The 26,024-nt window shown below is 38.8% G+C and overlaps 2 protein-coding genes and 1 long non-coding RNA gene across 8 annotated transcripts; all 3 read left to right on the top strand.

The window, feature by feature from the left end:
• The first annotated feature begins 3,630 nt into the window (after positions 1 to 3,630).
• LOC103993629 (NAC domain-containing protein 21/22) lies at positions 3,631 to 9,757 on the top strand. Of its 3 annotated transcripts, XM_065163485.1 has the most exons (7): positions 3,631 to 3,734; positions 4,006 to 4,126; positions 4,191 to 4,552; positions 4,674 to 4,835; positions 5,593 to 5,771; positions 6,895 to 7,169; positions 9,115 to 9,757. In XM_065163485.1, the coding sequence occupies exons 4-7, from the start codon at positions 4,810 to 4,812 to the stop codon at positions 9,547 to 9,549; spliced, it is 915 nt and encodes a 304-aa protein (XP_065019557.1). In that variant the 5' UTR covers positions 3,631 to 3,734; positions 4,006 to 4,126; positions 4,191 to 4,552; positions 4,674 to 4,809; the 3' UTR covers positions 9,550 to 9,757. The 3 variants fall into 3 exon arrangements, with proteins under 3 accessions (XP_065019557.1, XP_065019558.1, XP_065019559.1); XM_065163486.1 differs by having other exon boundaries at positions 4,006 to 4,552; XM_065163487.1 differs by lacking the exons at positions 3,631 to 3,734; positions 4,006 to 4,126; positions 4,191 to 4,552; positions 4,674 to 4,835 and having other exon boundaries at positions 4,868 to 5,771.
• Positions 9,758 to 11,097: 1,340 nt separating this feature from the next.
• On the top strand, positions 11,098 to 17,822 carry LOC103993628 (uncharacterized). The gene is made up of 5 exons (XM_018830683.2): positions 11,098 to 11,228; positions 12,751 to 13,734; positions 13,851 to 14,660; positions 14,740 to 14,858; positions 14,948 to 17,822. The coding sequence occupies exons 2-5, from the start codon at positions 12,756 to 12,758 to the stop codon at positions 15,395 to 15,397; spliced, it is 2,358 nt and encodes a 785-aa protein (XP_018686228.2). The 5' UTR covers positions 11,098 to 11,228; positions 12,751 to 12,755; the 3' UTR covers positions 15,398 to 17,822.
• Positions 17,823 to 22,925: 5,103 nt separating this feature from the next.
• On the top strand, positions 22,926 to 25,324 carry LOC135645459 (uncharacterized). 4 transcript variants are annotated; one of them, XR_010498787.1, is made up of 4 exons: positions 22,928 to 23,803; positions 23,883 to 24,480; positions 24,616 to 24,720; positions 24,934 to 25,324. It is a non-coding gene; the product is annotated as an uncharacterized LOC135645459 (long non-coding RNA). The 4 variants fall into 4 exon arrangements; XR_010498785.1 differs by having other exon boundaries at positions 22,928 to 23,447; positions 23,739 to 23,803; positions 23,883 to 24,720; XR_010498786.1 differs by having other exon boundaries at positions 22,926 to 23,803; positions 23,883 to 24,789.
• The last annotated feature ends 700 nt before the right edge of the window (positions 25,325 to 26,024 follow it).

Here is a 26,024-nt window from a genome sequence, read left to right on the forward strand (position 1 = left end):
AAGTTTGCTAGTCTTTGGCATCATTATTTCCCCCCACGCTTATGACTGTTTGCATTTGGTTCCATAAGTCAAATCACTACTACTTGTTCTGGGAAGTTTTATCAGCAACAGCAATCCCATGTTCAGTCACCAGTAAAAACTTGTTCATACGGAACATGGAATTTGTCGTTGCATGATTAGATTTCAGAAAGCTGATGTCTTTTTTCTGATTATATTTGTGGGAGTTCAACTACTGAGAATTCAATTTCATCATTGTCTCCCTCACCGATGAGCTTTTGCAATCCTTGTTTGCTACTGAGAGTTCATACAAGTTGGTCTGACCACAGCTCAAACAGTGTGGTGGTGTCAGGAGCAACCTACTCCTCACCATATGAATGAATCATTCTCACATGCAGAAATAGACTCCTCACTACTTTGAGCATCGCCAAGTTTGGCACTTAGCTAGCATCCAAAGGAGTCCAGTGGGCAATACTCATGGCCGCAACCAACACAGGAAACCAACAGTGAAGGCATCTACTCAAAGCTGACAGTATGTGCCTTTTGGAGGAGGGAGAGGATGATGAATCCTTTTCTTTCTTCCCTTTTGGATGAAGCTCTGCCCATCTAATGCTGCCACTTCTCTACACCCATGTGCTTGTGTGGTGGTGGTGATGGCAATTTTTTGAACTTTGAACCCCCCTCTCAGCTGCTAGAGTTGGGGGGGGGGAACAATCTAAAGCTTTCAGGCCATTGAGCATGGCTTTCTAATCACTTGGTCACATGTCTCTTCCTCGAGATCCATGGTTCAAAAGTATTGTTCTGTGTCTGGCTGGGAACTCTGTGAGCCTCTCTCATTCCAACAAGAGGAATGAGGGTGAGCAGTGATTTTTAGACCTGTGGCTTCGTGAAAGGACTGTCACTGCAGCCACTGGGAACCAGGTGATTTGTTTAAAGTCTCTATGCAGAACTAGTTGCATTCTGTGTTCTGTGAGTCTGTGGATGAGGATAATGAAGAATAATCAGCATGTCCAGGCTTGCTGAATCTCCAACAACAGGACATGAGATTGCTAAGAAGTTTTGGTGTCTACTGAATTGGCTTAGATGTGGGTTTGTCAGTATTTGAGTTGAAGAACTTTGATTCTTGTCAATCAGCTGAAATAACATTGCTAGTTAAGTGAGCAATGTCATTTAGTATAGCTCAAAATATTAAGGCTGCATAACTGGTGCAGGAAACAACAACAAAGTCATGCCATTTTATCCCTAGATTTCCAAATATGCTCATCTTGAAAATTCATTGTAAAGTCCAACTCTGTAAACTTTGCTAATTGGTGTCCCCTAAATGAGGAAGATCCTTATATGTCACCATGATTCTGCCAGGAGTAATTTTTCCTTCAGACCCTTGGTGTTGAGCTTCATTAGTAATGCTTTTGTTCTCTATGTCTTCTACTAATGTCAACCTTACATTCTCATGCCAAGTTTTGTTTCTGTAGTATTAACACCTTTCTTTTTTTATTCTGTGTATGTTGGTCTTTCGTCAGGGTAGAGTTGGCTCTTTCTCAGGCTTTCGTATCCTCTTGGCACTGTCACTGGGCTATCCATCAGTGAAGTGGTGTGGTAGAGGCAGAGTTGATCAACAGTAAGTCCACTAGCTTTTAAGCTTCACATGGTCTTGAAACAGAACATCAATGACAATATTGGATAGTAAAATGAAGAAAAGGAGAAAAATCTTCTCACTGATACTACTTACATGGATATGTATTAGAACAGTCACCATAAGCAAACCCACTATAATACCTGGTTCTTCTTTCATGTTCCAACTATTATCTTCTTCTCTGCTGAATCAAACACAAGATCCTTCTCTGATCTGATTGTGATGAATCAAGATTCAACTGATTAGCCATCCAGTTCTTTCTAGAGAGAGAAAGTCTAAAAATGCATTTCATCTTCGATCTCAATTCTTCCAAACTGTTGTTTTTTGGTGTCTGGTCTCTGGAATGCATGGTTCAGTGTTTTAAAGCTGCCTTAATACTGTCCTAGACTCCTTTTGTAATATAGGAGCATTTTTGGAGAACCTCCCACCATCACTCTGTATGTTGTGTTCTACTGTTTTCTTCAGTTTGGTTGCTAAAAATGCATGCGACACATATTGTGAACTGGTTCTGATGTCCTTCTGCTTCGTGACTAGTTGATCCTGATATTTTCCCAGTCAGCTTCATATAGAAGAAACCAATACATCATGAGAGTCTTATGCTTCTTACTTTCAAGTTCTGGTGTAGCATTTTCTTGCTGAATAAAATGCCAAAAGATGCAGACTTATGAACAACAAATATTTTGCTTCTTGGACCTCATCAGTGCCTATTTGCTTGTCTGATATGATGTTGTACTTTTGTGCATCCCCAACAGTTTCAACTGTTGAAGTGGATCCATCATAGTTTTTCCTGCCTCCACCCACTCCATCTAGTCAAATGCTTTGCCAATTCTTCTACATCATTTGAATGGAGATCGCCTGAAATTGTTGTAGTAGCAGTATGGTGTATACTGAGGGTCTCTTCATATGAATTCAGGTGGCCACAAATTTCTACAAGTTGGCTCAGTCTTGGACACATTCTGGAAACAAAGGACAAAAAGACTTTGATTAAGGAATAGGCAGCTTGTGATCACCTTTCTTACTTGATAAATTTAAGGTGCAGTTGAACTGTAAAACAATCAATCAGATTTCTTCTGTCATTTCCTTGAATTTTTATGCTAATCAAACATGTCTTTTTTGCAGCTTTCTTCTATATTGAAAGCCTCTGGATACAAATATAATCTAATATTCCTGGTGTTCTTGAAGTCTTTTGAGAACAGCAGGTATGCATGCTCTAACAAACCTATTGCAACCAGCAAGATGTCTTGTTCTCTTTCGCAAACAGTGCTAATAAGTTACATCTTGGACTAATGAAATGACAGCAAGATGTCATCCAGAGTACTTGACTCCTTATTGGAACTTCATGTGTTGACCTTTCAGCTTGAAACTGCAGTCTCTAATTGCCAAGTTGTCATTTTAAAATCATTGGAAGAGTTGCTATTCATGTGGATTTTCTCGAATCCTTTTCACTGATCTTTTATACCAAGTGTTTGTGTTTTATATACAGCTTCCGTTTACCATATTCCAAAACTATAAATTCCTTATAAACAACCTCTGATAATAGAAATAGTTGTTTTGGACCTCTTATGATGTTGAACTTCAAATATACTTGGTGACCATGTAGAACACATTAATTTAAAGCTGTTGTCGTTGTTGTTGAGTCACATCCTATGTAACCTTCATCCACAAAGTAACCTTTATCCTTCAAGAAATGTCCATTATTATGATTGTTCATTGCATCCAGTCTGTCATATACTATAGGAACTTTTTCTTCCTTGGACATTTTTGCTTTTGCAGGAACCCAGTGCTTATCTATAGGCTCTATTGATATTACCAGCTGGAATCACATCTCACATCTCTTCCAGGTTTTATCTTACTGGTGGCAATGGAAGCTTGGACCCAACAACAGGTTTATCCAAACTTTCATTACGTTGGGGATGAAAGAGACAGTCTTGTTTGCACTCACTGATAACCTAACTACTACGACTCTTCTTCTTCTTCTTCTTCTTCTTAGGTCATCGTTCTTCGAGTTCCATGAAGGCAGCAAACACTTGAAGAGTACAGATGTTTGACGAAGCACTTGCTTTATTGCATCTCGTGGAATCAGCCAAAGATAGATAGATGTAAGGTAAAACTCATACGGTAGGTATCATCATGCATTTATTCTTTGATGCTTGGCTTGTTCAGCACTGCATCTGCCATCTGTGTTGTTGAAGTCTACACTTTCATGCTCACGAGTGCAGTCCTCAAAGTCAGAGCCACAAAGTCAATACCAAGAACATCTGAATCTTGCATCTTCACAGCAACTGCATTAGTTCTCCTCCTTATTTTTGTTCTCCTCGTGGAGAGCATGAGGTCCATCACTGACACTTTAACAAGCAATCGATCATCTTTCCCAGGGAAGCAGCAGAAGCTGGAGAAAGTAGCAATGGCAGGTGGATTAATGCGTGTGCATTTGGATGGAGTAAAGATGAGAACGTGTCGTGAAGCTCCAACAGCCATGCACAAGTATTCCATAAGGTAAACGACATGATTTGATCTTTAGAGAAACAATTCCAGTAGATTTAACCTCCTTCTGCACCAGCAACACACAAAGCTCTCCTCCGCCGTCTATCATCCGTTTCGGGAACACCGGATCCCACCGCCTGTCCGATGGCGACCGCCCATGCCTTATGGTCTCATTGCGTCATCCACCCAACGCACATGTTGGATCGACCGGAGAGCTTATCCCCACCGTCCCCTCGTCATCTTCACGAGCGATGACAAGGAGCGCACACAGCTAACGGAAGGCGAAGGGGGCCGGGGCGGGGGCGAGGGCAGCGCCCGCCATCACACGTCTCGGAGTAGACATCCCCGGGTGGTGGGCATGTCACCTCCTGTTCTTGTATGAAAAGTGTGCACTCAGCGGCCATGTACCCACGACGAGCTTGTCGTACTCAAGCAGCGGTACTCTCTCTCTCTCTCTCTCTCCTCACCCTGATCACCTTCTCGTCGTGGACGTCCGCTGGTGTTCGGACGGCGGCGATGAGGAGGCTCGGTGGATTGGCGTTGATGACCGACGGTGCAGGTTTTGGCGCCACCTGCGCGGTCGACGTCAGGTGCAGTAGCCTAGACCAAATAGGCAACCATCCTACGTGAAACAAAAGGAAAGAGGGAGGGCGGAGCACGTCAATCGAAGACCAGGTCACAAGCTTCTGCTCTCCATGTCGCCAACGGAAGGCAAGCTCAGGTGACTCTCCCATCACTGCACAGTATTGCCACTTAATTTACATTATCGAGACTCTGCTCTTTCACCATAACATGTTTCAGCCACTCACCAGACTGTTTGGTGTGCTTGACCCACCTACAAGGATAATGATTCCAAACACCTTCCAATTCATTTTTAATGATAATATACCGAATTATTTATGAATTACTTCAATTAATATAGATTCATTTATCAAAAGTTGATGATTCGTAATCTGAAGTATTATTGGTAGGTGAAACTGTATATGACTTACTAAAGATTAAGAGTTCGAAATATTATATGTTTAATGCTTTGTTATTTGTAAGAAGGAAAAACAAAATGAAATGTTGACTTGGCCAAATGCATGATGGATAAGAAACATTAGGGTGGGCCCACAGATAATTAAATGCTTAAGGGCTTTTCTTATCGTCGGGTTGGGGTTCGGAGGAGACTTAGTATGTATAGTTTTGTCATCTAACATTCAAAGAGATCGTTTCCGTCACGTAAATATTACATGAAATAGTAAAAGAGAGCAATCTCATTGTATTTGTAGTTGTCGATCTCATTGTATTTGTAGTTGTCGTATGTAATCGAGATGCTAATTAGAGCACGAGTGATTTGGTGGTTATCTTCCATACGTGAAGACCCCAACAACAACAGTATTTAAAGTCCGCTTTCTCGCCTTCCTTTTGTTGTTTTCTTCTCCTTATTATTCATCTCTCTCTCTCTCTTATCCATCTCCCATGTCCATCACCATGAGCCACTTGAGCATGATGGAGGCGAGGCTGCCGCCGGGGTTCAGGTTCCACCCGCGGGACGAGGAGCTGGTGTGCGACTACCTCATGAAGAAGGTCGCCGGCGACGACGGCGGCGGCTTGTATGGCTGCCACATGATGATCCACGTCGACCTCAACAAGTGCGAGCCATGGCACCTTCCTGGTACCACACCACAACCCTCGACTACTCTTCCTGTAGCTATAGACACACAACATATGGTTGCCTGAAGGATATATCCTCCTTCATGTCTCTCTGCTCTGCAGAAACTTAGGGTTCTCTTCCTGGAGAGTATGTGTTCTTTTCCCCTTTCCGGCTTTGATTTTGATTCCGTGCGTAAATGAACAGCTACGATTCTGTCTGCTTTACCCTTTTTCTTTCTTAGATCACACTAGCTGAGCTACTTGTCGGACTGATTCCTCTCTTTATGTTCTTCCATCTTCCTGTGGTGCTGTAGATATCTGACAACCTTAATAGTTGCTTCATGCGTCCAAATTAAGATCATTAGAGATCACTGCCAAACATTTAATGTACAATCGAGGTGTGACATCTTCTTATATCCCTTCCAAGTACCTAAAGTGGGCTCCCACCTTCCTGTGAATTATTGCTGGTCACAATCCTTTGAGCAGCAACTTTGGAATCTTGGTCTTTGCTTATTACCTCTTCATGTATCTTAAACGATACATGCCGATGACCTCCCAGCTTCATATGAACGATCTCCTTTCAGCAACCCTTTTAGGCATCAACCTTGAGATGATGATGGAAAACTCAATGTGCCTCTCTCCGTCAAATGCATGCAAGTTCTTGAGATGCTGCCATGAAGATGTGCAGAACATATTTGTAAGAGTCTGAAGAAAGCAAAACAGCTTTGTGAGATAGATACCAAAAGAAAAGGAAATGCTCGACAATGGAGCCTTGTTTGTCATGTGGAAATCGACGCGTTGGTGCGTCTTGTGTGGCTTTGTTTCTTTCTTAGTTATGTCTGTCCTCGCACTCTCAGATCCTTCCAATATATAATAGATTTTTCATGAGATCTTCAATAATAGACTAAACAAATACTTTGAGTGATCACATCTTAAAATCAAGCTTACTCCTTCCAAACTGTAATGATCATGGCAAACCAAGGTGGATACATGATGCTTATCTCAACCTGATCCACCAAAACCCTAGCACACTGGGAAGCTAGATTTCCTTTAGCCAAGCAGAAGCCGAGAAAGATCAACAACACATTGCTGATGCTTGTTGTTTGCTTGATGCCTGCAACTAGTCTCTATGTTTTGTGGGACAGAGATGGCATGCGTGGGCGGCAGGGAGTGGTACTTCTTCAACCTCCGGGACCGGAAGTATGCGACGGGGCAGCGGACCAACCGCGCAACCCGGTCGGGCTACTGGAAGGCGACGGGGAAAGATCGGACTGTGAGCCGGAGAGGTGTGCTTGTTGGCATGAGGAAGACTCTGGTCTTCTACCAAGGCAGAGCACCCAAGGGAAGAAAGACCAACTGGATCATGCACGAATTCCGCATGGCTGGATCTGCTCCTCATCCACATAAAACTCCTCTCATGGTAATACATCATCATCTTCATCATCATCATCATCATCATCATCAACAATAATAACACCACAAGCAAAGGAAAACAGAAGGAACTTAAATAAAAGCTTTAGTATATGTTGTGAGGTACAAAAAGAAAAATGAAATTAAATGAATTCATACCTTAAGCACACCTAATTGGTTACTCTAATGATATGGATTCGAGATTCATTCTATAAGTTAAGGGCTCAAATCCTTTCCGAAAACATGTTAGGTTAGTCTGATAATATGTATTTGGGATTCATTCTTTAAGTTAAGGGTTCGATTCCTTTTCCAAAACCTATTATATATATATATATATATATATATATATATATATATATATATATATATATATATATATATATATATATATATATATATATATATATATATATATATATATATATATATATATATATATATATATATATATATGAAGTCGACATCATCAAATAGCAGATGTATGTTGCTGACTTCAAATATATATGTTGGCTAATATGTTATTCATGAGTCATGTGATGGGCTAATTATAGATAGCCGTTTGTAGTTAGTTATCTTTCTCATATTTTAAAAAATTATATCTATTAATATTATAAAAAAAATATGAAAATAAAAAAATAAAAATATAATTTTAACATTTTAGTGGTAGTGACGAATGACGTTGATGGAGGTCATGGATGACTATTATGAACGAGGAGAGCAACGATGAGAGGTGAGTGTCACTTTGCATTTGTATTGACATTGATGCAATTGTCTAGTAACCATTTCATCGCTTTACATCTGTGTTGGTGTCAATGCAATTGTCAAGTGATTCTCACATTTTACCGCTGCTTTGTATTTGTATCGATATTAACATAGTTATCGAGTGACCATTTCATCACTCTACATTTGCGTTGACATTGATGCATTTACCAAATGGCCTTCACCTCTTGCCATAACTCTGCATTTGTATCGACGTCGATACAAAACAACGACACTCAATATGTGCATCGATCGACGATCTTTTTGTCGCTCAGTGACTACATCAATAGTCCTTTCGTCACTCAGTAATTATATCGATATCGATGTAAATGTAGAGTGATCCTTATCCACAACAACCATCTACAACTCCCAATGATACCACCATTTATAATCATAAAATAAAACATTAAAATTATCTTTATTATATTTTGTCTTGCTATAGGGTTGCTAATATAATTTTTTTAAATATAGGGATCAAGATACTAAATGTAGCTAACTATATCTACGTAATTAGTTTGAGCGTAAAGTAATCATTATTTTTATCTAAGAGGATATTTGAAGCTTAATTAAAGCCTGATAAATGCACAATGTAAGATCTGATTTGAACTTTTTATGACATAAAATCCATATAATATTTGTAGGGGTTTCTCACATGACATTGTTAAGTTAGTCCATACTGTATTGACAAATGCACAATCCATAAATTTTTGAAGTCAATCCAAAATGTTTATTTTATGGATATGGAAGCTCTATTTTTTTATTTGATACTCATTGTCATGCCAACTTAGTGATCTCTGATCTTTCTTTACATCGTGTAAAATTATCCATTGTTCTACCAGAAAAATGTCATCTCAATCCATCTCTACATGCATTCCTAACTTGAAGATCTTTGTTCTTCACAGCTTATTCATCATTTCATGTGCATATATTATATATGTATGAATCTACTGCAAACTGATGCCTAGTCTCCTCTCTCTCTCTCTCTCTCTCTCTTTCTCGTGCGTCCATTCCTATGTCAGAGTTCCATTGTTGTGATTACTATTAGGATGATAGCCACCATCATCAGTATATCTTCTTTTCTCTTACTTGTGACTGTGGTGATGACAACCTTCATATATTTCCATGAACCTTTACATAGACATTCTTTATGTTCTCGAGTGACATACCAACTTCCACACACATTTACATGGGGACAGGAAGATATGGTCCTATGTAGAGTGTTTCAGAAGAGCAGAAGTGCCACTTCCGAGCCAACCAAGGCGCCGCCCGGCAATGGCGAGGCGGCGGCCTCTTCCTCCCTCCCTCCTCCCATGGATAGCTTCGCCGCCTTCGAACAGCAACCCCCGGCGAGCTCGGAAGTCCACAAGCAAGTCTCCGCCTTCTCCGACCTCGCCCCACACTGCGGAGCAAACGATGGAGCCATCAATCCTCGCTTCATGGTGCAAAGAAGCCTCCAGATCAAGAGCTCGGGTTCTTCTTTGTTGAGCTACTCCACCGAGTTGGAGGGCAATCCAAAGAGGGAGGTGCCTCCATCTCCATGCATGGCTCCAAGAAGCTCAGGCAGCTACTTCACCGAGAATGGCTTGTCATACGTTCGGAACCCTTTCGGAGCTTTCTACGCCACCAGTTAGATGATCTCTATATGCCCATCCTACTTGTACGCATCCAAATCTAGCTTTAGATGGTTTATCAGCACCCTGCAGTGATTCCTCATGCATAGGGAAGAAACCAACAAGCATTGTGTTTGCCATTTTCGTCTTATATATTGCTGCAATTCTCTACTTCAGCTATATATATGGTTAATTAATTAGTATCAATATTAATCATTGTTTTGCTATATCTTTTTTTGTTATATTTGAAGCAGAATTTATTCTTTTTATAAGAAAGTGAAGCATAATAAAAGCTTTCAGTGCATTCCATCAGAGAAGTCAGCTTCTGCCACTCTCCATTTTTCCTCCTTTATCTTTGTAGTTCTAAGCCTGTGAAGATAAAATAGCTAAATATACTTTTTTTTTTAATCAAATGGAATTTATTAAACTATGTTTTATCCATGAGATGTAGAGAGAGAGAGAGAGAGAGAGAGAGAGAGAGAGAGAGAAAGAGAGAGAGAGAGAGATATATGATATGCAAACTATCTTGAGCTTTTCTTCCACAATCTCTCACTATACTGTATATATGATCTATGATCATAATGGATCAAACAAAGTGATCCTTGCTAAAATCCATGATATGCAAACCCCCGCTCTCTGTCTAGAATAGATTTTGACGTTTCCTAGGCAAAGAAGAAAGAGAGAAGATGTGATGAGACAAACCTCAAGATCTCAACACTTGTTTCTTCCTCTTCTTGTTCTTCACTGTTGCAGAAGAAGATGGCTGCTGCCTTCCAAATGCTTCTACTTCCACATGGTTTGACGATCAGTTGCATCAGATTGGTAGCTGCACTACTAGATTTCTGTGCTGCATAACACAAATCTTGATCTGAATCCCTCTCTTAGGTAGCAGTTGTAGGGTAGATGATACTGTTCAACTGGTACTCTTAACATCATCTCAATCTCCTTGAATTGCTTGGGTTGAAGAAATGGAATGTTTCTTTTCTGCCTTCTGATACATTTAGTTCCATATTACAATCATACCATCAAACATCACGTCAATTCTCAGATATACTGATGTCGATGTGCAAGAAGAACTAAACACTCGATAACTAACGATTTATAAAGGTTGAAAGAAAAATTATAATCTTTTAATTACATCATAAATATTAGATTACGAGGAAGTCCGATAAATTATTAGGAGATTTATAATTATAAAGGACTATATAATTTTATCAAGATTTGAAAAGATCGATTATGTTAGACATATTCCATGAAACTAACAATCATCAAAATAAAATCTCACAAAACAACATACGCAAAAGATAAAATAAAAAAAATCGAACAATCACTCCAACAATTATATTTTTTTAAGATAAAAATTTATCGCCTTACTAATCATAAAACTACATTTTTTTAAACTCTTTAATAGAATTAATTAAGGACAGTTTTCTCATAAAGGCCCTTTCTTTCATTAATTATCGGCATATCCCCGTGTGTGCAAGTTTAGGGGCTTTATTATAAATTAAACAATAATAGGGCTTTAAGTGTAAAAGGAAATGGGACTAAACCCTCCCCCCTTCGCTTCCGGCCGCTCGGTGACGGCCGTCTCGTCCTCTTCGCTCGAAGTGAAAGGCTTGCTTCTACGTTGCCGGTTGGTCGTATCCGCGATTCCATTCGGGTACCTTTGCTCGGTTCTCGGATTCCTTGGTCGCTTTGCGGTCTGTTTCTTGAACCCTAACCAAAGAATAATCGTGTATTTTAGGTTTCGCCCTTGATGTCGTTCGTGTTTGTTTCACTTTTGCAAGCTTTTGTCGGTCGGTCGGTCGGTCGGTCGTAATCGTGTCTTTCTTTCGACGTTTGCGCCTTTTACGGATCCGTGGAGCTTTTCCTTATTGAAAAGATTTGTTCTTAACTGTTCTTTGTGGTATTCCACACCGGGATTGAAATTTCTTGTTGGTTCAGGGTGCCTCTTTCGAAAGAAAGATTGCACCTTTTTGGCTTGTAGGTGTTGAAAATGGATTTAATGTGGGTGAGATAAGAACAGAACGAGATGAGGATGCGAGAGCGGAAATTGAGATGGTGAGTGAGTTACATCCAGTTTTAGGGTTGTTTGGTTGGACGATTAAGTAATGGAACAAGGATTCGTCCTGTCGCCAAAGGGGCATGAGGTCAGATGTTGTAACCAATATAATATGTGATTTCGACACATTCACGTCTCGAATAAGAATAGTATAGCTAATTACGTCGTCCAGAATAACTAATTCTCTTGGTATGTATTATTGAATGGTGGCCCTACAATTTTTAAGTGGATTATTTTCTCTTCTACATTGTTCTAGAAATGGTTGACCGCAGCACACTGAGTATTAGAGAAAAGGGGGGGGATTAGGAAAGTAAATGTGTAGAACTGGCAACTAGCTGCTGGTGATGAGTGTGGAAGGAGACGGCTGTTGGTGGTGGTGATAGTGTTAGGTTATTTAGCATGGTGAGTTGCATTCGGACGGACCCAAACTTGGGCCCATTAAGTCGAATTCATCAATCAAATGAAATGGGTTTTTCAACCACTAGATTCTCAAACTCAATAATAAATTTGGTTTGTGTCAAACCCATTTACTTGATCCAAATAACTTAATCAAGTTGGATCTGAGCAAATTGATCAAATTTTACGGTGGTTTTGGCTAGAGCATTTGACTTGTCGATTCATTTCAGATAATTAGATACTAGAAGCTTTTTTTAAGGTAAAAAGCTTTCCGATTTTTTATGCATTCAAGCTCAACCTGGTTTGCTAAGGGATACGATAGACGCTAGATTATTGCATTGGACGTCTTTGGGCACAAAATTTCCCAACTTGTGACCTACTATATGATTTGTTTTTCATTCTTACTTTTTAGTGATTATCTGTCCACTCTTCCTCTTACTGTTTATTACTATATACAATAATGAAAAAAAAAAGCTAGTTCATTATCAAAATAAAGAATACTTTCAATTTCCATTCAGAATTGTTTATTTTATACTGAAACCTTGCTTCTTTTTTCATCTTACTAACTTTGATATCTTCTTTTATTTCCTGCAAAACAGCACCCGATTAGGATTTTCTATTATCCTGATCGATGGATTTAAGCACCCTATTAGGACAAATAACACCTTGTAGTTATAGGCTTGCAACATACTACATGATCTGTTGTTATTAACATATTTCATAATGTATTTTGGCCTTGATGTTTGATCTTTTTTATATTTCAGGAATAATGACAAGTGTAGAGAGTAATTCAGAAGATTCATCGGCAAAAAACTCAAGAAAGGATCCCGGTTGGAAATACAATTATCTAAAGGATCCTAAAGATCCTAATGTTGTGACGTGTATTTTTTGCGAGAAAACTACTGGAGGTGGCATTTTTCATGCAAAGCAACATCAAGTAGGGAACCTTAAGAATGTATCAGCATGCAAAATGTGTCCACCTGATGTAAAAGAAGAATTACTGGCTTATATGAATGATAAAAAAATACAAAGAAATGAATCTTATGAGATTTCACCCGAGGATGATATTCAATATCTTACAGATGATGATGAAGGAGTAGATCATTCAGAAAATGTCAATGCTAGTGGGAAAAGAATATCTCACAAAAAAGGAAAAGAAGTTATGATTTCCAAGAAGACTAAAAAAGGACCAATGGACTTGTATATGTTTCAAGAATCAAAGAAAGTTATACGAGGTCAAAAAGGAGCAAAATTAATACAAACAGGTATAAATGATGATTGTGATGAGGAAATACGTGCAAGAACGATACAACACATTGCTCGCTTCTTCTATCAAGCTGGAATTCCCATTAATGCTTGTCATTTAGATAGTTTTAAAGAGATGATTGAAGCTATTGGAAGATATGGTCCTAAATTAAGACCGCCAAGCTATCATGAGTTGAGATGTCCATTATTGAAAAAAGAGTTGGAGTACACAAATGATTTGTTGAAGGGTCACAAGAACACATGGGTAAAGCATGGTTGCTCTATTATGTCAGATGCTTGGACCGATATGAGACAAAAGAGTATAATTAATTTTATGGTCAACTGTTCTTTAGGAACTATGTTTGTAAAGTCAATATATGCATCTTCCTTTATAAGATCTGGAGAAAAGACATTTGAGTTACTTGACAAGTTTGTAGAAGAAATTGGAGAACAAAATGTCATTCAAGTTATAACTGACAATGGAAGCAACTATGTTTTAGCTGGTAAGATCTATCTTTTGAATGTTTAAAACTTTTAATTACTTTATGTCTCCAATTTGAATAGAAGAACTATATGACTCTTATGACTTATCAATTTTATTATCCTCTTTCTTTCTTAGGTGAATTACTCCAAGCAAAAAGAGAACACTTGTATTGGACTCCATGCGCGGCACATTGTATCGATTTAATGTTGGAGGATATTGGAAAGATTTCATATATCAAGATGATTTTAGAAAGAGCGATATTTCTCGTTGGATTTTTATATAGTCATACTGGGACTTTGAATATGATGAGAGGATTTACAAGCAAAAAAGAATTAGTAAGGTATGGTGTCACACGATTTACTACTTCATTTCTAACATTGCAAAGTGTGTACCGTCAAAAACACAACCTTATAAATATGCTTACCTCGAATAAATGGGTGTCAAGTAAATGGGCAAAAGATGCAAAAGGTAAGAGAGCCAGTGATATTATCTCAATGTCATTCTTTTGGAATCAGATAGTATATACGTTAAAAGTAATGAGCCCTCTTGTTCGAGTTCTTCGGCTTATATATAATGAAAAGAAGCCTGCAATGGGATATATTTATAAGGCTATGGATAGAGCCAAGGAAACAATTCAAAAATCTTTTGGTGGAAATGAAGAAAAGTATAAGCATATATTTGCGATCATAGATAAAAGGTGGGAATGTCAACTTCATCATCCACTACATGCAGCAGGATACTATTTAAACTCAGAATTCTTTTATAAAGACTCCTCCATTAAGTTTAATGTAGAAGTTGTATCTGGATTATATCAGTGCATTGCAAGATTGGTTCCAGACATTGAGATTCAAGATAAGATTATCAACGAATTATCTTTATATAAGAATGCTGAGGGTCTTTTTGGAAATCCTATGGCAATTCGATCGAGGACAACCCTATCCCCAGGTATTTATAACTTTATATAATTAACATCATGTAAATGCATATAGTATGTTATTGTTAATAATGAAGTTAAAATTTGCAGCTGAATGGTGGAATCTATTTGGAAATTCTACCCCGAACTTGCAGCAATTAGCTATCAAAATTCTGAGTTTGACTTGTAGTACGATTGGTTGTGAGCGAGATTTCAGTATCTTTGAGAATGTGAGTATATAAGAATATTTTAGTTTCAACTAAGATATTCTTTTTCAGATAGATGTATTAATATATTTTTAATTTATGTTACATGACAGATTCATGCACAGAGAAGAAATCGGTTGGAGCATCAACGATTGCATGATCTGGTCTATATAAAGTATAATCAAGCACTAAAGGCTCGTTATAATTTGCAAAATGGTATTGATCCAATCTCGTCACAAGATATTGATGATTCAAATGAATGGTTGGTGGGAGAAGCGGGTGCTAACTTGCAAAATGTCGAAGACGAGTTTATATTTGAAGATAATAATTTGACATGTGGAGATGTGACAAGAGTTTCAGGTGTTGGAGAATTAAGAACATGCACAAGACAACTCACAAAAGCAAAGTTGAGTGCAAGAGCCTTAAATTCATCACTTGTCATTGTTGAAGAGGAGGACAATTATTTTGATGAAGCTGAACCAAAGGAATATAAATCAACTGAAGAAGAAGAGGAAGATGATGATAAGTTTAAAAATGATGAAGTTAATTATGATGATTATTGAATCTGATGTTAATCTTCTTCTGTTTTGATATTTTTGTTATTAGAATTTGGACATTATAATTTGGTACTTTATATGATTACAATTTGATGTGTTATCTTTATTTTTGAGATCATATTTATTAATCAGAATATAAATTTTATAAATTTTAATATTCGGGAGCGTCTTGCTTCGCTCGGGCGAGCGCTTAGTTAAGCCTAATAACTCGGGAGTTTTGGGATCTTAGCGTTTTTTGGCGCCTAGCACTCTTAAACATTGCATCTTAGTACAAGGACAATTATGAGGTTTAATTTACTTCCTAAGAATAATGCTAAATGGGCTCGAGACTCGTTCATAGTATGTGAAATGATTTAGACCTGACTTTTGAGCAAGGAAAGCCATTTCAAAAAGATTGTAGTATATATTAACCCACGAATAGAGCAGGTCATAGCCTGGGTGAATTTCAACCCTAAAGAATCGGTACACACATATTAGGTGTTCTTGGTGTGTTTTAAAGTGAACGGGTATCATAAATTTATTTGACTGCATTCGATGTTATAGTTATTGCTGAAACTGGCTTCTTTTTTGTTTCAACCATTGGGGCATCGATGTCTTTTTGGTCTGAGGCCTCTTCCATGATGACTTTGGCTACTGCAATTTGCTCAGCCAGTATCCCAAAGTGTCAGATATGTGTACCAAATTATGGTATGATTTTATTTTTTGCTCTTGGTTCTGCATCTCTCTCTTACACTGCTGCCACCACCACCAGGGCCCTCTTTTTTTGTGTTTTTTTTGTGGCATGTGTGGACCTGTGGCACATATAAATGCCTCTGATAGCCAGCATGAGACTGCATCCCTGGAAGGCAATTTTTGTTTTAGGTATATTTTTGTTTGCAAATTCTTCTATATTTTCATGTTGTTATGTCCTTTTATTTTTTTTCACTCCAAATGGTAGGATCCTTGTGTCACTATTGCTTTTCTGCATAGAATGTTAGACCAGAGATTCTATTACTGTAGTATTGACTATTTGCAATCTTGGGTGCATTCATGCTAAATACATGTTAGTGTGATGTCGGCATTTCAACCTATCTGTTAGGCAGGAAACTAGGTAATTTGGGAATAATGTAGGTGTAATAAGAATAAGTTAAAATTGTAAAATCGAATGAGAATAGCTAGATTGACTAATGGATTGCTACAAGTCTGCAACAGGTAAGAATTCAGCTTGGGAAAAAAAGAAAAACAATAATCAGAATAAATAATTTGAACTATTCATTAACAAGACATGGGTTGTTAATGCAGAAGTCATTTTGTTATATTTTTGTTTCTGGAGTAACTTTGTTCATTCGGAAATATAACAAATCTTTACACAGTCTACCAGTATTATCCTCATTTATTCTCCACCATTGTCAAATGCTAGAGAAAGAAATTGATCTAGAAGGCCCTCCATGTTCTTGGCGTACATCAGTTGTGATCTGTGATAGCAAGCAATAAGCATGGTTGATGCTGAGTTGTTTTCTCTTGCAGTTTTTTGGATTTTAGGATCAGGAGCTGGTTCTTTTCAGACAAGGAGTCTTACTGTCGGGACCCAGCTTCTTGTTTATGGATGGGGAAGTAACAGGTTGCTATTTGAATGTACAGTTTGGAGAGTTGTGATTGGCCTAGATACCCAACTACAAACTCACCTTCTTGTCTGTTCGGTTTGTGAAATATGGCTGACCATCTTTTGTTGAAGTTGTACAATTCAGAACTCGGCACTTGGGAGACTTTACCAGATATGAATGTGTTTAGGATATTATGTTCTGGCTTCTCTTTAAATGGGGAATTATTACGTTATAAGGGGCATGTCAAGCCATACGGATTTTTCAATGTCTGTTGACGAGTATAACCTTGAAACAAGGACATGAAGAAGGATTAGGAATACTTATCCTGGCAGCAGTAGGGATACTCGGTCTCCCCCTTTGGTTGCTTGTGAAATAATAAGCTTCATGCTGCAGATCAACCTACAAATGAAATTGAGAAGTATGATAAGGAAAATAACACCCGGAATGTTGTAAGATGGCTGCATTCAAGGCATGTGGTGAGTGAGTGGTGGTCATAGAGCACCTCGAGGTGGAAATAATTGTTCTGCACTTTGGTGTCGTGAAGATGGAAACACAGGTGAAGCAGGAGCAGAATATGCTGTCAGAGAGAGCTGGTGCTTTTGTTTACATCCGTGTAGTAATGGGTTGTTGAAACATGCAAACAAATGTGCGCCGGCTATAAATCATAGGTTAGTCAGGAAGTGTTGCTGCATTTAGTTCATGAAATGACACATTTACTGGTTTTTTTTTGCTTCGAGTACTCAATAATTTGCATCGACTCAGGATACTACTCTGCACTCTCGTAGTCAATGTCTCTTTAGACAAAGTATACCATCGAGGTAACATGGAGACTTCTTTTTCTTATCTAACTGATTTCTCAATTGCATGAGGTTTTGGTGGTGATGGTATACAACTGTTGTTTTTTTATTCTTGATGATTCAGTCTCAGTGTTGTTAAATCTACATACTCTGCAATGTTCTTCTGGCTTGAACTCCAGAATTATGACTTGGAAATGTCATGCTCTTTTACTTGCATGTCCAGTTTCGTCGTAGCCATCCATATCCTTTTCCCTTTTTTGCAATTACTAATTAAGTTCACCACATTTTCATCTGGCTAACCAACCAGGGAATATAAGTGATTCAAACATACCTAACTATGCTTGTCAATTTTGGTTTTAGTCCCTGAATATGATAAAGATATTTCTGAGTAGAATTTTCTGTGGTTCTTCATACATCTGCATGAGGTCTAGTATGAGCTGCTGCAACTGTTAAGTTTGCACTTATCAGCCCATTAAGATTGTGTGTGTGTGTGTGTGTTAAGATCATATATATTGAACTTTCCATGACAACTTAGTATTAATTGCTCAAATTCTTTTGCACCTGTTGTTATATATTATGTGAGCTGCTGCAACTGTCATGTTTTCACATATCAGCCCATTAAGATTGTGTGTGTGTGTGTGTGTGTGTGTGTTAAGATCATATATATTGAACTTTCCATGACAACTTAGTATTAATTGCTCAAATTCTTTTGCACCTGCTGTTATATATTATGTGAACTGCTGCAACTGTCAAGTTTTCACATATCAGCCCATTAAGATTGTGTGTGTGTGTGTGTGTGTGTGTTAAGATCATATATATTGAACTTTCCATGACAACTTAGTATTAATTGCTCAAATTCTTTTGCACCTGTTGTTATATATTATGTGAGCTGCTGCAACTGTCAAGTTTTCACATATCAGCCCATTAAGATTGTGTGTGTGTGTGTGTGTGTGTTAAGATCATATATATTGAACTTTCCATGACAACTTAGTATTAATTGCTCAAATTCTTTTGCACCTGTTGTTATATATTATGTGAGCTGCTGCAACTGTCAAGTTTTCACATATCAGCCCATTAAGATTGTGTGTGTGTGTGTGTGTGTGTGTGTTAAGATCATATATATTGAACTTTCCATGACAACTTAGTATTAATTGCTCAAATTCTTTTGCACCTGTTGTTATATATTATGTGAGCTGCTGCAACTGTCAAGTTTTCACATATCAGCCCATTAAGATTGTGTGTGTGTGTGTGTGTGTTAAGATCATATATATTGAACTTTCCATGACAACTTAGTATTAATTGCTCAAATTCTTTTGTACCTGTTGTTATATATTATGTGAGCTGCCGCAACTGTCAAGTTTTCACTTATCAGCCCATTAAGATTGTGTGTGTGTGTGTGTGTGTGTTAAGATCATATATATTGAGTTCCTACAAGTTTCTGTTTGAGGAAACAAGGAGATTCAGTTCCAATCTGTAGAACAACCTGATATGTTCAGATAATGAGTTCATACATGACATCAAGTCCATACTGAACTCAAACCCCCATGGAATAAAAGGATCATTTGAGAAAAGCAACATTTAGCACCAAAAACCATCACTCTCCTACCCATCTTATCTATATGCTCATGGTGTATGTAGTATTATGTTCACCTAAGATTGCTTAGTTGCTTTGTGATTTAGGTGGCACAAGTAATGAGATCAACAAAGCTTTGGAGCCTGCAAGCTGTTTCCTGCACAAACTAACTTGTCTTAACCTTTTGTTGTTGTCTTGATTGAGTAGTCTTATATGCTTAGTTAATAGTCAAAATCCTATACCATGGTGGAAAGTCCACAACTTTACATGCCAGTCTTATTCATTTGACCAAAGAGTGAAGGGACATGAGATTTGTTCTTATCCCCTTCCAAACCCACACTTGTATTCTATTGTGTGTATGTGTTATATATGAAGTCCACAAAAGATGTGTCAACCACTCTACCTACGCATTACATTTATATCCAAAGTGACTTTTTCCAAGCTTTCAAATTCTTCTTGTCGGGGCTTTAAATTACAAAAGGGAGCAAATCCAAGAACAATTATTCTTTTCTTTTTTGTGGTTGGTCATGAGAGGGAACATGCTTACACCTTTCCAAAAAGCTTGAACCAAAATTAAAAATATAAAGGTACATCATTAATCATCCCACTAGTGAGAGCTAAAGGAGAAACTAAATTAAATTTAGCTTGTCTATCTAGTCTTTGTAGCATCATGTGTTTATCTAAAGCAGAAGCGTGGTGGAGATTGAGATATGAATTTATATTGGAGTTGAGCCAAAAACATAATTATCAATATTCGAATCTTCATGTATCATGATTTTATTTAAATCAAATTAAATATATATATAATTATAATTAAAAATATCAATTAGTTTATCTAGTAAAGATCACGACGAAGATCGAGACATGATTTTATATTTGAGTTTGAGCCACGACATAATTTTTTATTAATGTGCGATCTTTATATATGATAATTTTTTTATTTAAATTATATATAAAATTAAATTTATAATTATAATTAAAAAGATCAGCTAATTTTATCTGATAAAGACAACGATGATCTAATGGTGAGCTCTCCACAGTCAAAAGAGTACAACACCACTGGCTTCCTTTTTCCTAAGCCTACGATTTAGTAGGCTATCCATGGCAAGCCTACGGTACCATAATACTCGCACTAGTGATGTCCGGATTTGCTCCTCACGAGAGAGGCGAAGGCGGTCACAGCCCCTTCGCTGACTCTTATCATTGCATTCCATGCTTACACTTCGACTGTCCCATCACCATCTCACCTCTATTATATGATTCCTAATGACATAATATATCCATATATATATATATATATATATATTTAAGTTAGAAATAAAAAGTCTTCCTTTTCTTCTTTTTCATGTGAAATGGCAAATATATAATATCCATTTCCCACTCATCTGATCTCACAAATAGTGAAAAATATGAGTTTTATTAACTTAGTCTTATGACCAAAATAAAATAAAATAAAAGAGTGCACAAACCCTTTTCTTTTTTGTGTTTTGCTTGATAAGATTTGCCTTCCTCGGCTGAGATTGTGACACGTGTTCATTTAGATTGTTTCCCAGCTGTAAAAAAAAGCGAGACTGCCATTTGTCATGCTGTCTTGTCTCGCCTGTCGTCTTAGTTTTCCTCCCTTTTGTCGGGAAAAGGACACCGAATCTTACAGCGACGCCGCGCTTGGCGCGACACCACTCCCCATCTCCACCGTCCATCGCTGTCCTCGACGGCAGATGATGCTATCATGTAAAGCACCACCGTTTTCCGTTGACCGTTTGACCCTTCTTCCTCCATGTAATCAATCAATACCTGAATTAGATCGAGTTTAGCGTTGATGGTGCCAAAAGTGGTGATCTCCGGCCATCAGATTTGAGTTGGATCCAATCTGATCCGCCTTGCACGAGAGATGATGTCAACCATGTCACTTTCGTTTTTGATAGGAATGCCTCGAGAATCATTAGTGTCCCTTTGTTCCTTCTCTTCCTGCTTTCTTTGAATAATCTTGCATCTCAGCAAGGTGAGCTGCAGGTGCTGATCTCCATCGTTTGACCGAAGGTAATGAACTGAGATGTTGTTAGGGGATTGGGGAGAAACACCCACGTAATTGAGCTATCACCTGATTCATTCGTCACAACAGTGGAAAGAAGAGTTTTGATTCTGGTAAGCGTCGAAAGAGATCTCGGACCAACCAAAATGTTTTCTCCATCCCTTCTTTTCCTGGTCAAACATGAAAAGGAGCTCTAATGGCTTTCTCGTGACACGTCTACAGAGCTTCGGTGGATCTCCTTTGGACTAGTCTCGCAAGGGATAAATGCATCGAAACAACACAACTCGTGCTCTCGAAAGACGTCCGAGTTCAAGGAACAAACCGCTTTCCGAGAGCTTGCTGCCCGGAACGGAAGAATCATGAACCACCGTGGAAGTTGTTGATGGCGCAGACACTAGATTTCTCTCTCGTTAACTTGATGTTAATCATGTCACCATGACTTTCGTGTTCCGTGCAGCAGAGAAGTCGGTGGATTTGGCACACTAAATGTGAGAAATACATGGGTCATTTTGCCAGGTTTGAGTGCCGATGCAGATGGTATTGAATGTTCATCAGGTGATCGAGACTACCATGGTTTATTGCATCTACCAGATTGCTGGTTTAAGAACTCCATGCATGTCTTCTTTGGTCATGCCTTCTGTGAACTCAGCGAGTATGCATGAACAGATGGTTTTCTGCACCAAACAATGAAATTGTCGATGCCTTAATGTCTTCTGCCATTGGTTCTCCTTTGCATTATGAGAACTACATATATGCATCGAAAAGCATTCATCTTTCCGAATTAACCTTAATTGCTCACTGTGGAATTGCATCAGTTGCCTGAGATATGTCCTCGAGTTTTAGGATCATCATCATCATCAAAACACATGCAGCAATGACATCCTACCGCATGCAGTCTTCCAACTCTCTTCTCTTCTTTCTGCAGAGAAAGTAGCAGATATGACTTGATTAAATAACTATATGTGCACTAACATCTTCATTGAATACACCTCCAAAAAGAAATGATGAGAACTTGAGACATTAGTTGACAAGGTAAGATGATGCAAACAAATTCATTCTCCACTCCTTAAAGATCATTTTGTTTTGACCTTGGGAAATGCAACCATATAACTTGAAAAAGCTTAAGCTAGAAAGTTATAAGCGAATACATGATATGTATTATCTCATCATTTAGTTATTGTTGTCCATTCAGAAGTTAATATTTGGCTCTCAGTCAATGCTAGATTGACTTATTTACTGCTTCATTAGCTGCACTTATGAGCTGAGCAAATGGGAGAAGTAGAGTTTGTATGAACATTAAGCAATTGGTAACCCACTTTGTATGGTTACACCAAAAAGTTTATACTCTGCTTAGTTGTCTCAACTATATATATTGACTATATAATGCAAGCATTGTAAATAGAAGAAATACATCATGTGTATGAGGAGAAAATGTCAAAAGTGTTGAGAATACATAAGGAATATTGTCTTCTTTTTTGCCCTGATTGGTAGGGTGAGGTTGGCTGCAAGAATCTGAAGTTAATCCAAGTGCACCAGACAAACCCCAGCGCAGAAGAGAAAGAGAAAGATCCCACAGAAGGGAGTGAAGAAAGCCAGCAGCTAGCTTTATTTGTTGGCCCTCAAGCCCTGCAAGCTGGGAACCAAAACCTTCACAGTTTCTCCCCCTTCGTCTCTCTCCAAGCTCGATCCCAAATCCATGTCCATGTCGAGAACCAGCTAAGCCCCTGCTAGGGTTTGCTCAGTTTGGGAAGGTGGGATGGGGTTTCCCGCAGTGGGTGGTGAGTTTGCACCACAAAAAGTGCCTCCTTTGGGTGATATTTTAATGCCTATTTGCTTTTGAGTAAGGAAATCCTCCTCCTCTTCCTCCTCTTCCTCTTCCTCCTCCTCCAGGGCTATAAAACTTCTACACCTCAACCGTAGTCCCTCATCTTCTCCTCCACTTTCTCTTTGCCTCTTTTTCTTCAGAGATCAGGTGGCATTGGGTTTGCAGATCCAGTGGTGTTTCTTTGTATCCATGGGGAGAGTTTTATGGGGCTTCATTCTCGTTGAGAGGAAGAAGAGATGACAAAGGGTTGTTCTCTCTACTCTCTTTCTTTCACCCATGCAGAGAAGAACAGGTGATGGTGGGAAGAGTACAGGTGAAATGGGTTGTGCCTGGCTCCCTGTATGCCACACGTATAGACCAATCCTTGGAGTGATTGGCTACTGTGGGTGGCGTGCAAGGAGCCAAGCATGCCGCCTTCTCTCTCTCTCTCTCTCTCTCTCTCTCTCTCTCTCTCTCTATGCATGATCTTGCAGTCATTTTATGTAAGAGATCATATACTTTAAGTTTGATATCGATGAAGGTTTCATTCTTTTGCAGGTCTAGTCACCAACCTCACGACGGAGAGAGAGAGAGAGAGAGAGAGAGAGAGAGAGAGTCTAAGAGTAAGTGTTTTGAGTCGATTCAACAATCTTTTCTATATGCTTCCGAGTGATATTTCATTGAAGCCTATGCGACTTCCAGTTGGTGTTCTTCTGCTCACTACAAGTCGTGCTCATGACACAGAAGTGGGTCTCAGTTTCTTGCATTACATGAACATGGATGAAACCAAGGAATCCACGACATGGATTTGGATCCAGCAGCCTTGACAGTAAGGATGCCATCATATCTTCTCTTTGCTTACGTTGTGTGCTGGTCTGCACTATGGATTCCGTTCTTATGCTTAGTCCATTCTGTCTGCTAGATCTCAGATGTGTCAGTCCCTCCAAGTAGTCTTTCACTTCTACGGATCTCCTTAAAGAACAACAACATGATCACGAGCGAGAATGCTCTGTAACATCTCAAATCTCTCCCTTCTCTTTCTGGTCTTTCTGCTGAACTTGCTCAAATGACGTCCGCATCATTCGCTGCAAGAGTTGGGAGCTCCCATCTCCTCTCATGCAGTCAGTTGATCATCACACCGACATCTCCTACACCCAGTGATAACAACAACAGCTTCGCTGTTCTCAACAACTCCTCCATCTTACAACGAAGCCACAATCGAGTTCAACGATCAAACACGAGTTCAAAGCTCAATTTGACGCCTCAATCTGAAACCATTCCGTTCCAAGTCTCTCTTCAGGTGTTCTTCTAGTGGTCTACTGCTGTTCGTTCTCTCTCACTATCTCTTGCATGGTGGAGCACAGCAGCTCCCTCCGCTGGGTTGGAGGGGCTTCTATACCACCATACTTTTATGCCTTGCTTTTGTTGGTGGCAGTGCAAGCAAGAAGAGAGCCCAAGTGTTTTGGCTCAGAGGGTTGCCAGCTTTCTACCCTTCCGAGGTCTGAGCAGCTTTGTGTGACATCCAAAGGGAATTTTCAAGGTTAGGGAACGAAGCCCATCCGTCATCAAGTACTCCGAAACCCTATTTCCCTGTCTCCAAGACATACATGTAATATAATATACACAACACACACACACATCTCCATCACACAGTCTCTTCCTTCTTCTTCTTCTTGCTAATCGATCTGTCATACTGCGACTCTGCTCGTTCCCTCCACATGCTTACACCAAAGCTTACATACAAATGGTGCAGAGAGAATGGAGCAGCTCGACTGGACTACTCTCCTCAACTTGAGGTCACATGCACATCTTAAAGCACCGAGGATCTCCATGGACAGGGACTTCTCCTGCAGGATCCAAGATCTGAGGTCAATAATGTTCTGATGATGCAGTACAAGCTCCTCAGATGGAATATATTCCACATGATGCTTGAGGCTGTGATGTACTTAGGAAGATGCACAAGCATTCTATGAGTGTAACTACATCAACATGTAGATTTCTCGGAAGAGGTCCAGCCGAGACCGTGTGAAGATGAACAGAAAAACATCAGTCATCAAAGCATCCTAAAGAATTTTGGGATAGCATTTCGATGCATACCTTACAGCCGATATCACCTGATTAATCTAATCTTAGATTCTTTGTCATGCGATCGTTCCAATTGAGTATGATTTTATGTAAAACTTTTTGAACTTAGCCAATTAAATAACACAAACACCTAAACAAATCCACCATCTCATACATTAGATCTCTATGTCTGATAGTTAAAAAAACTTGATCCTACTTTGATAGGAGCAGTTTCAAGGCACTATGGAAGTTCATGTAGTGCTGACGTCCCTCGCGGTTTAAACTTTTGAGTCAAGGAAACAATCTTTCTATTTGTAATAAACCATGTCGATCGATGGTTTACACAAAGCTAAAAATACAACGTGCTTAGTTAGGACTTCTTCTTCTTCTCTGGGATTAGGTTAAGAGATGATAGAGAATTAGACAGAATGGACTTGAAGTGTTAGGATCTACAAGGAGATGGCATTGCTTTTGTGTTATTGTCAAGGAAATGGTTATCTTCAAAAGCATCCTGTTCGAGTGTCAATTTCTTTGTCCTAAATGGAGAAAGACACTCAAAGAAGAGATGCTTTAGTTGTGACTGATACAGTCTATAGCTGTAACACTTTTTAGCATTAGGTGAACACTAATTTGAAAGAGACATGGAATCTTGAGTGATGCAAATAACTAAACACAGAGAAATGAAGAGAGAGAGAGAGAGAGAGAGAGAGAGAGAGAGAGAGAGATTTCAAAAGTTTGACTGCTTTTTGCAGTGTCTCTCTTTCACAAAGTTTATCCTAG

Source organism: Musa acuminata, chromosome BXJ3-8, assembly GCF_036884655.1.
Source record: "Musa acuminata AAA Group cultivar baxijiao chromosome BXJ3-8, Cavendish_Baxijiao_AAA, whole genome shotgun sequence".
Classification (NCBI taxonomy): Eukaryota; Viridiplantae; Streptophyta; class Magnoliopsida; order Zingiberales; family Musaceae; genus Musa; species Musa acuminata.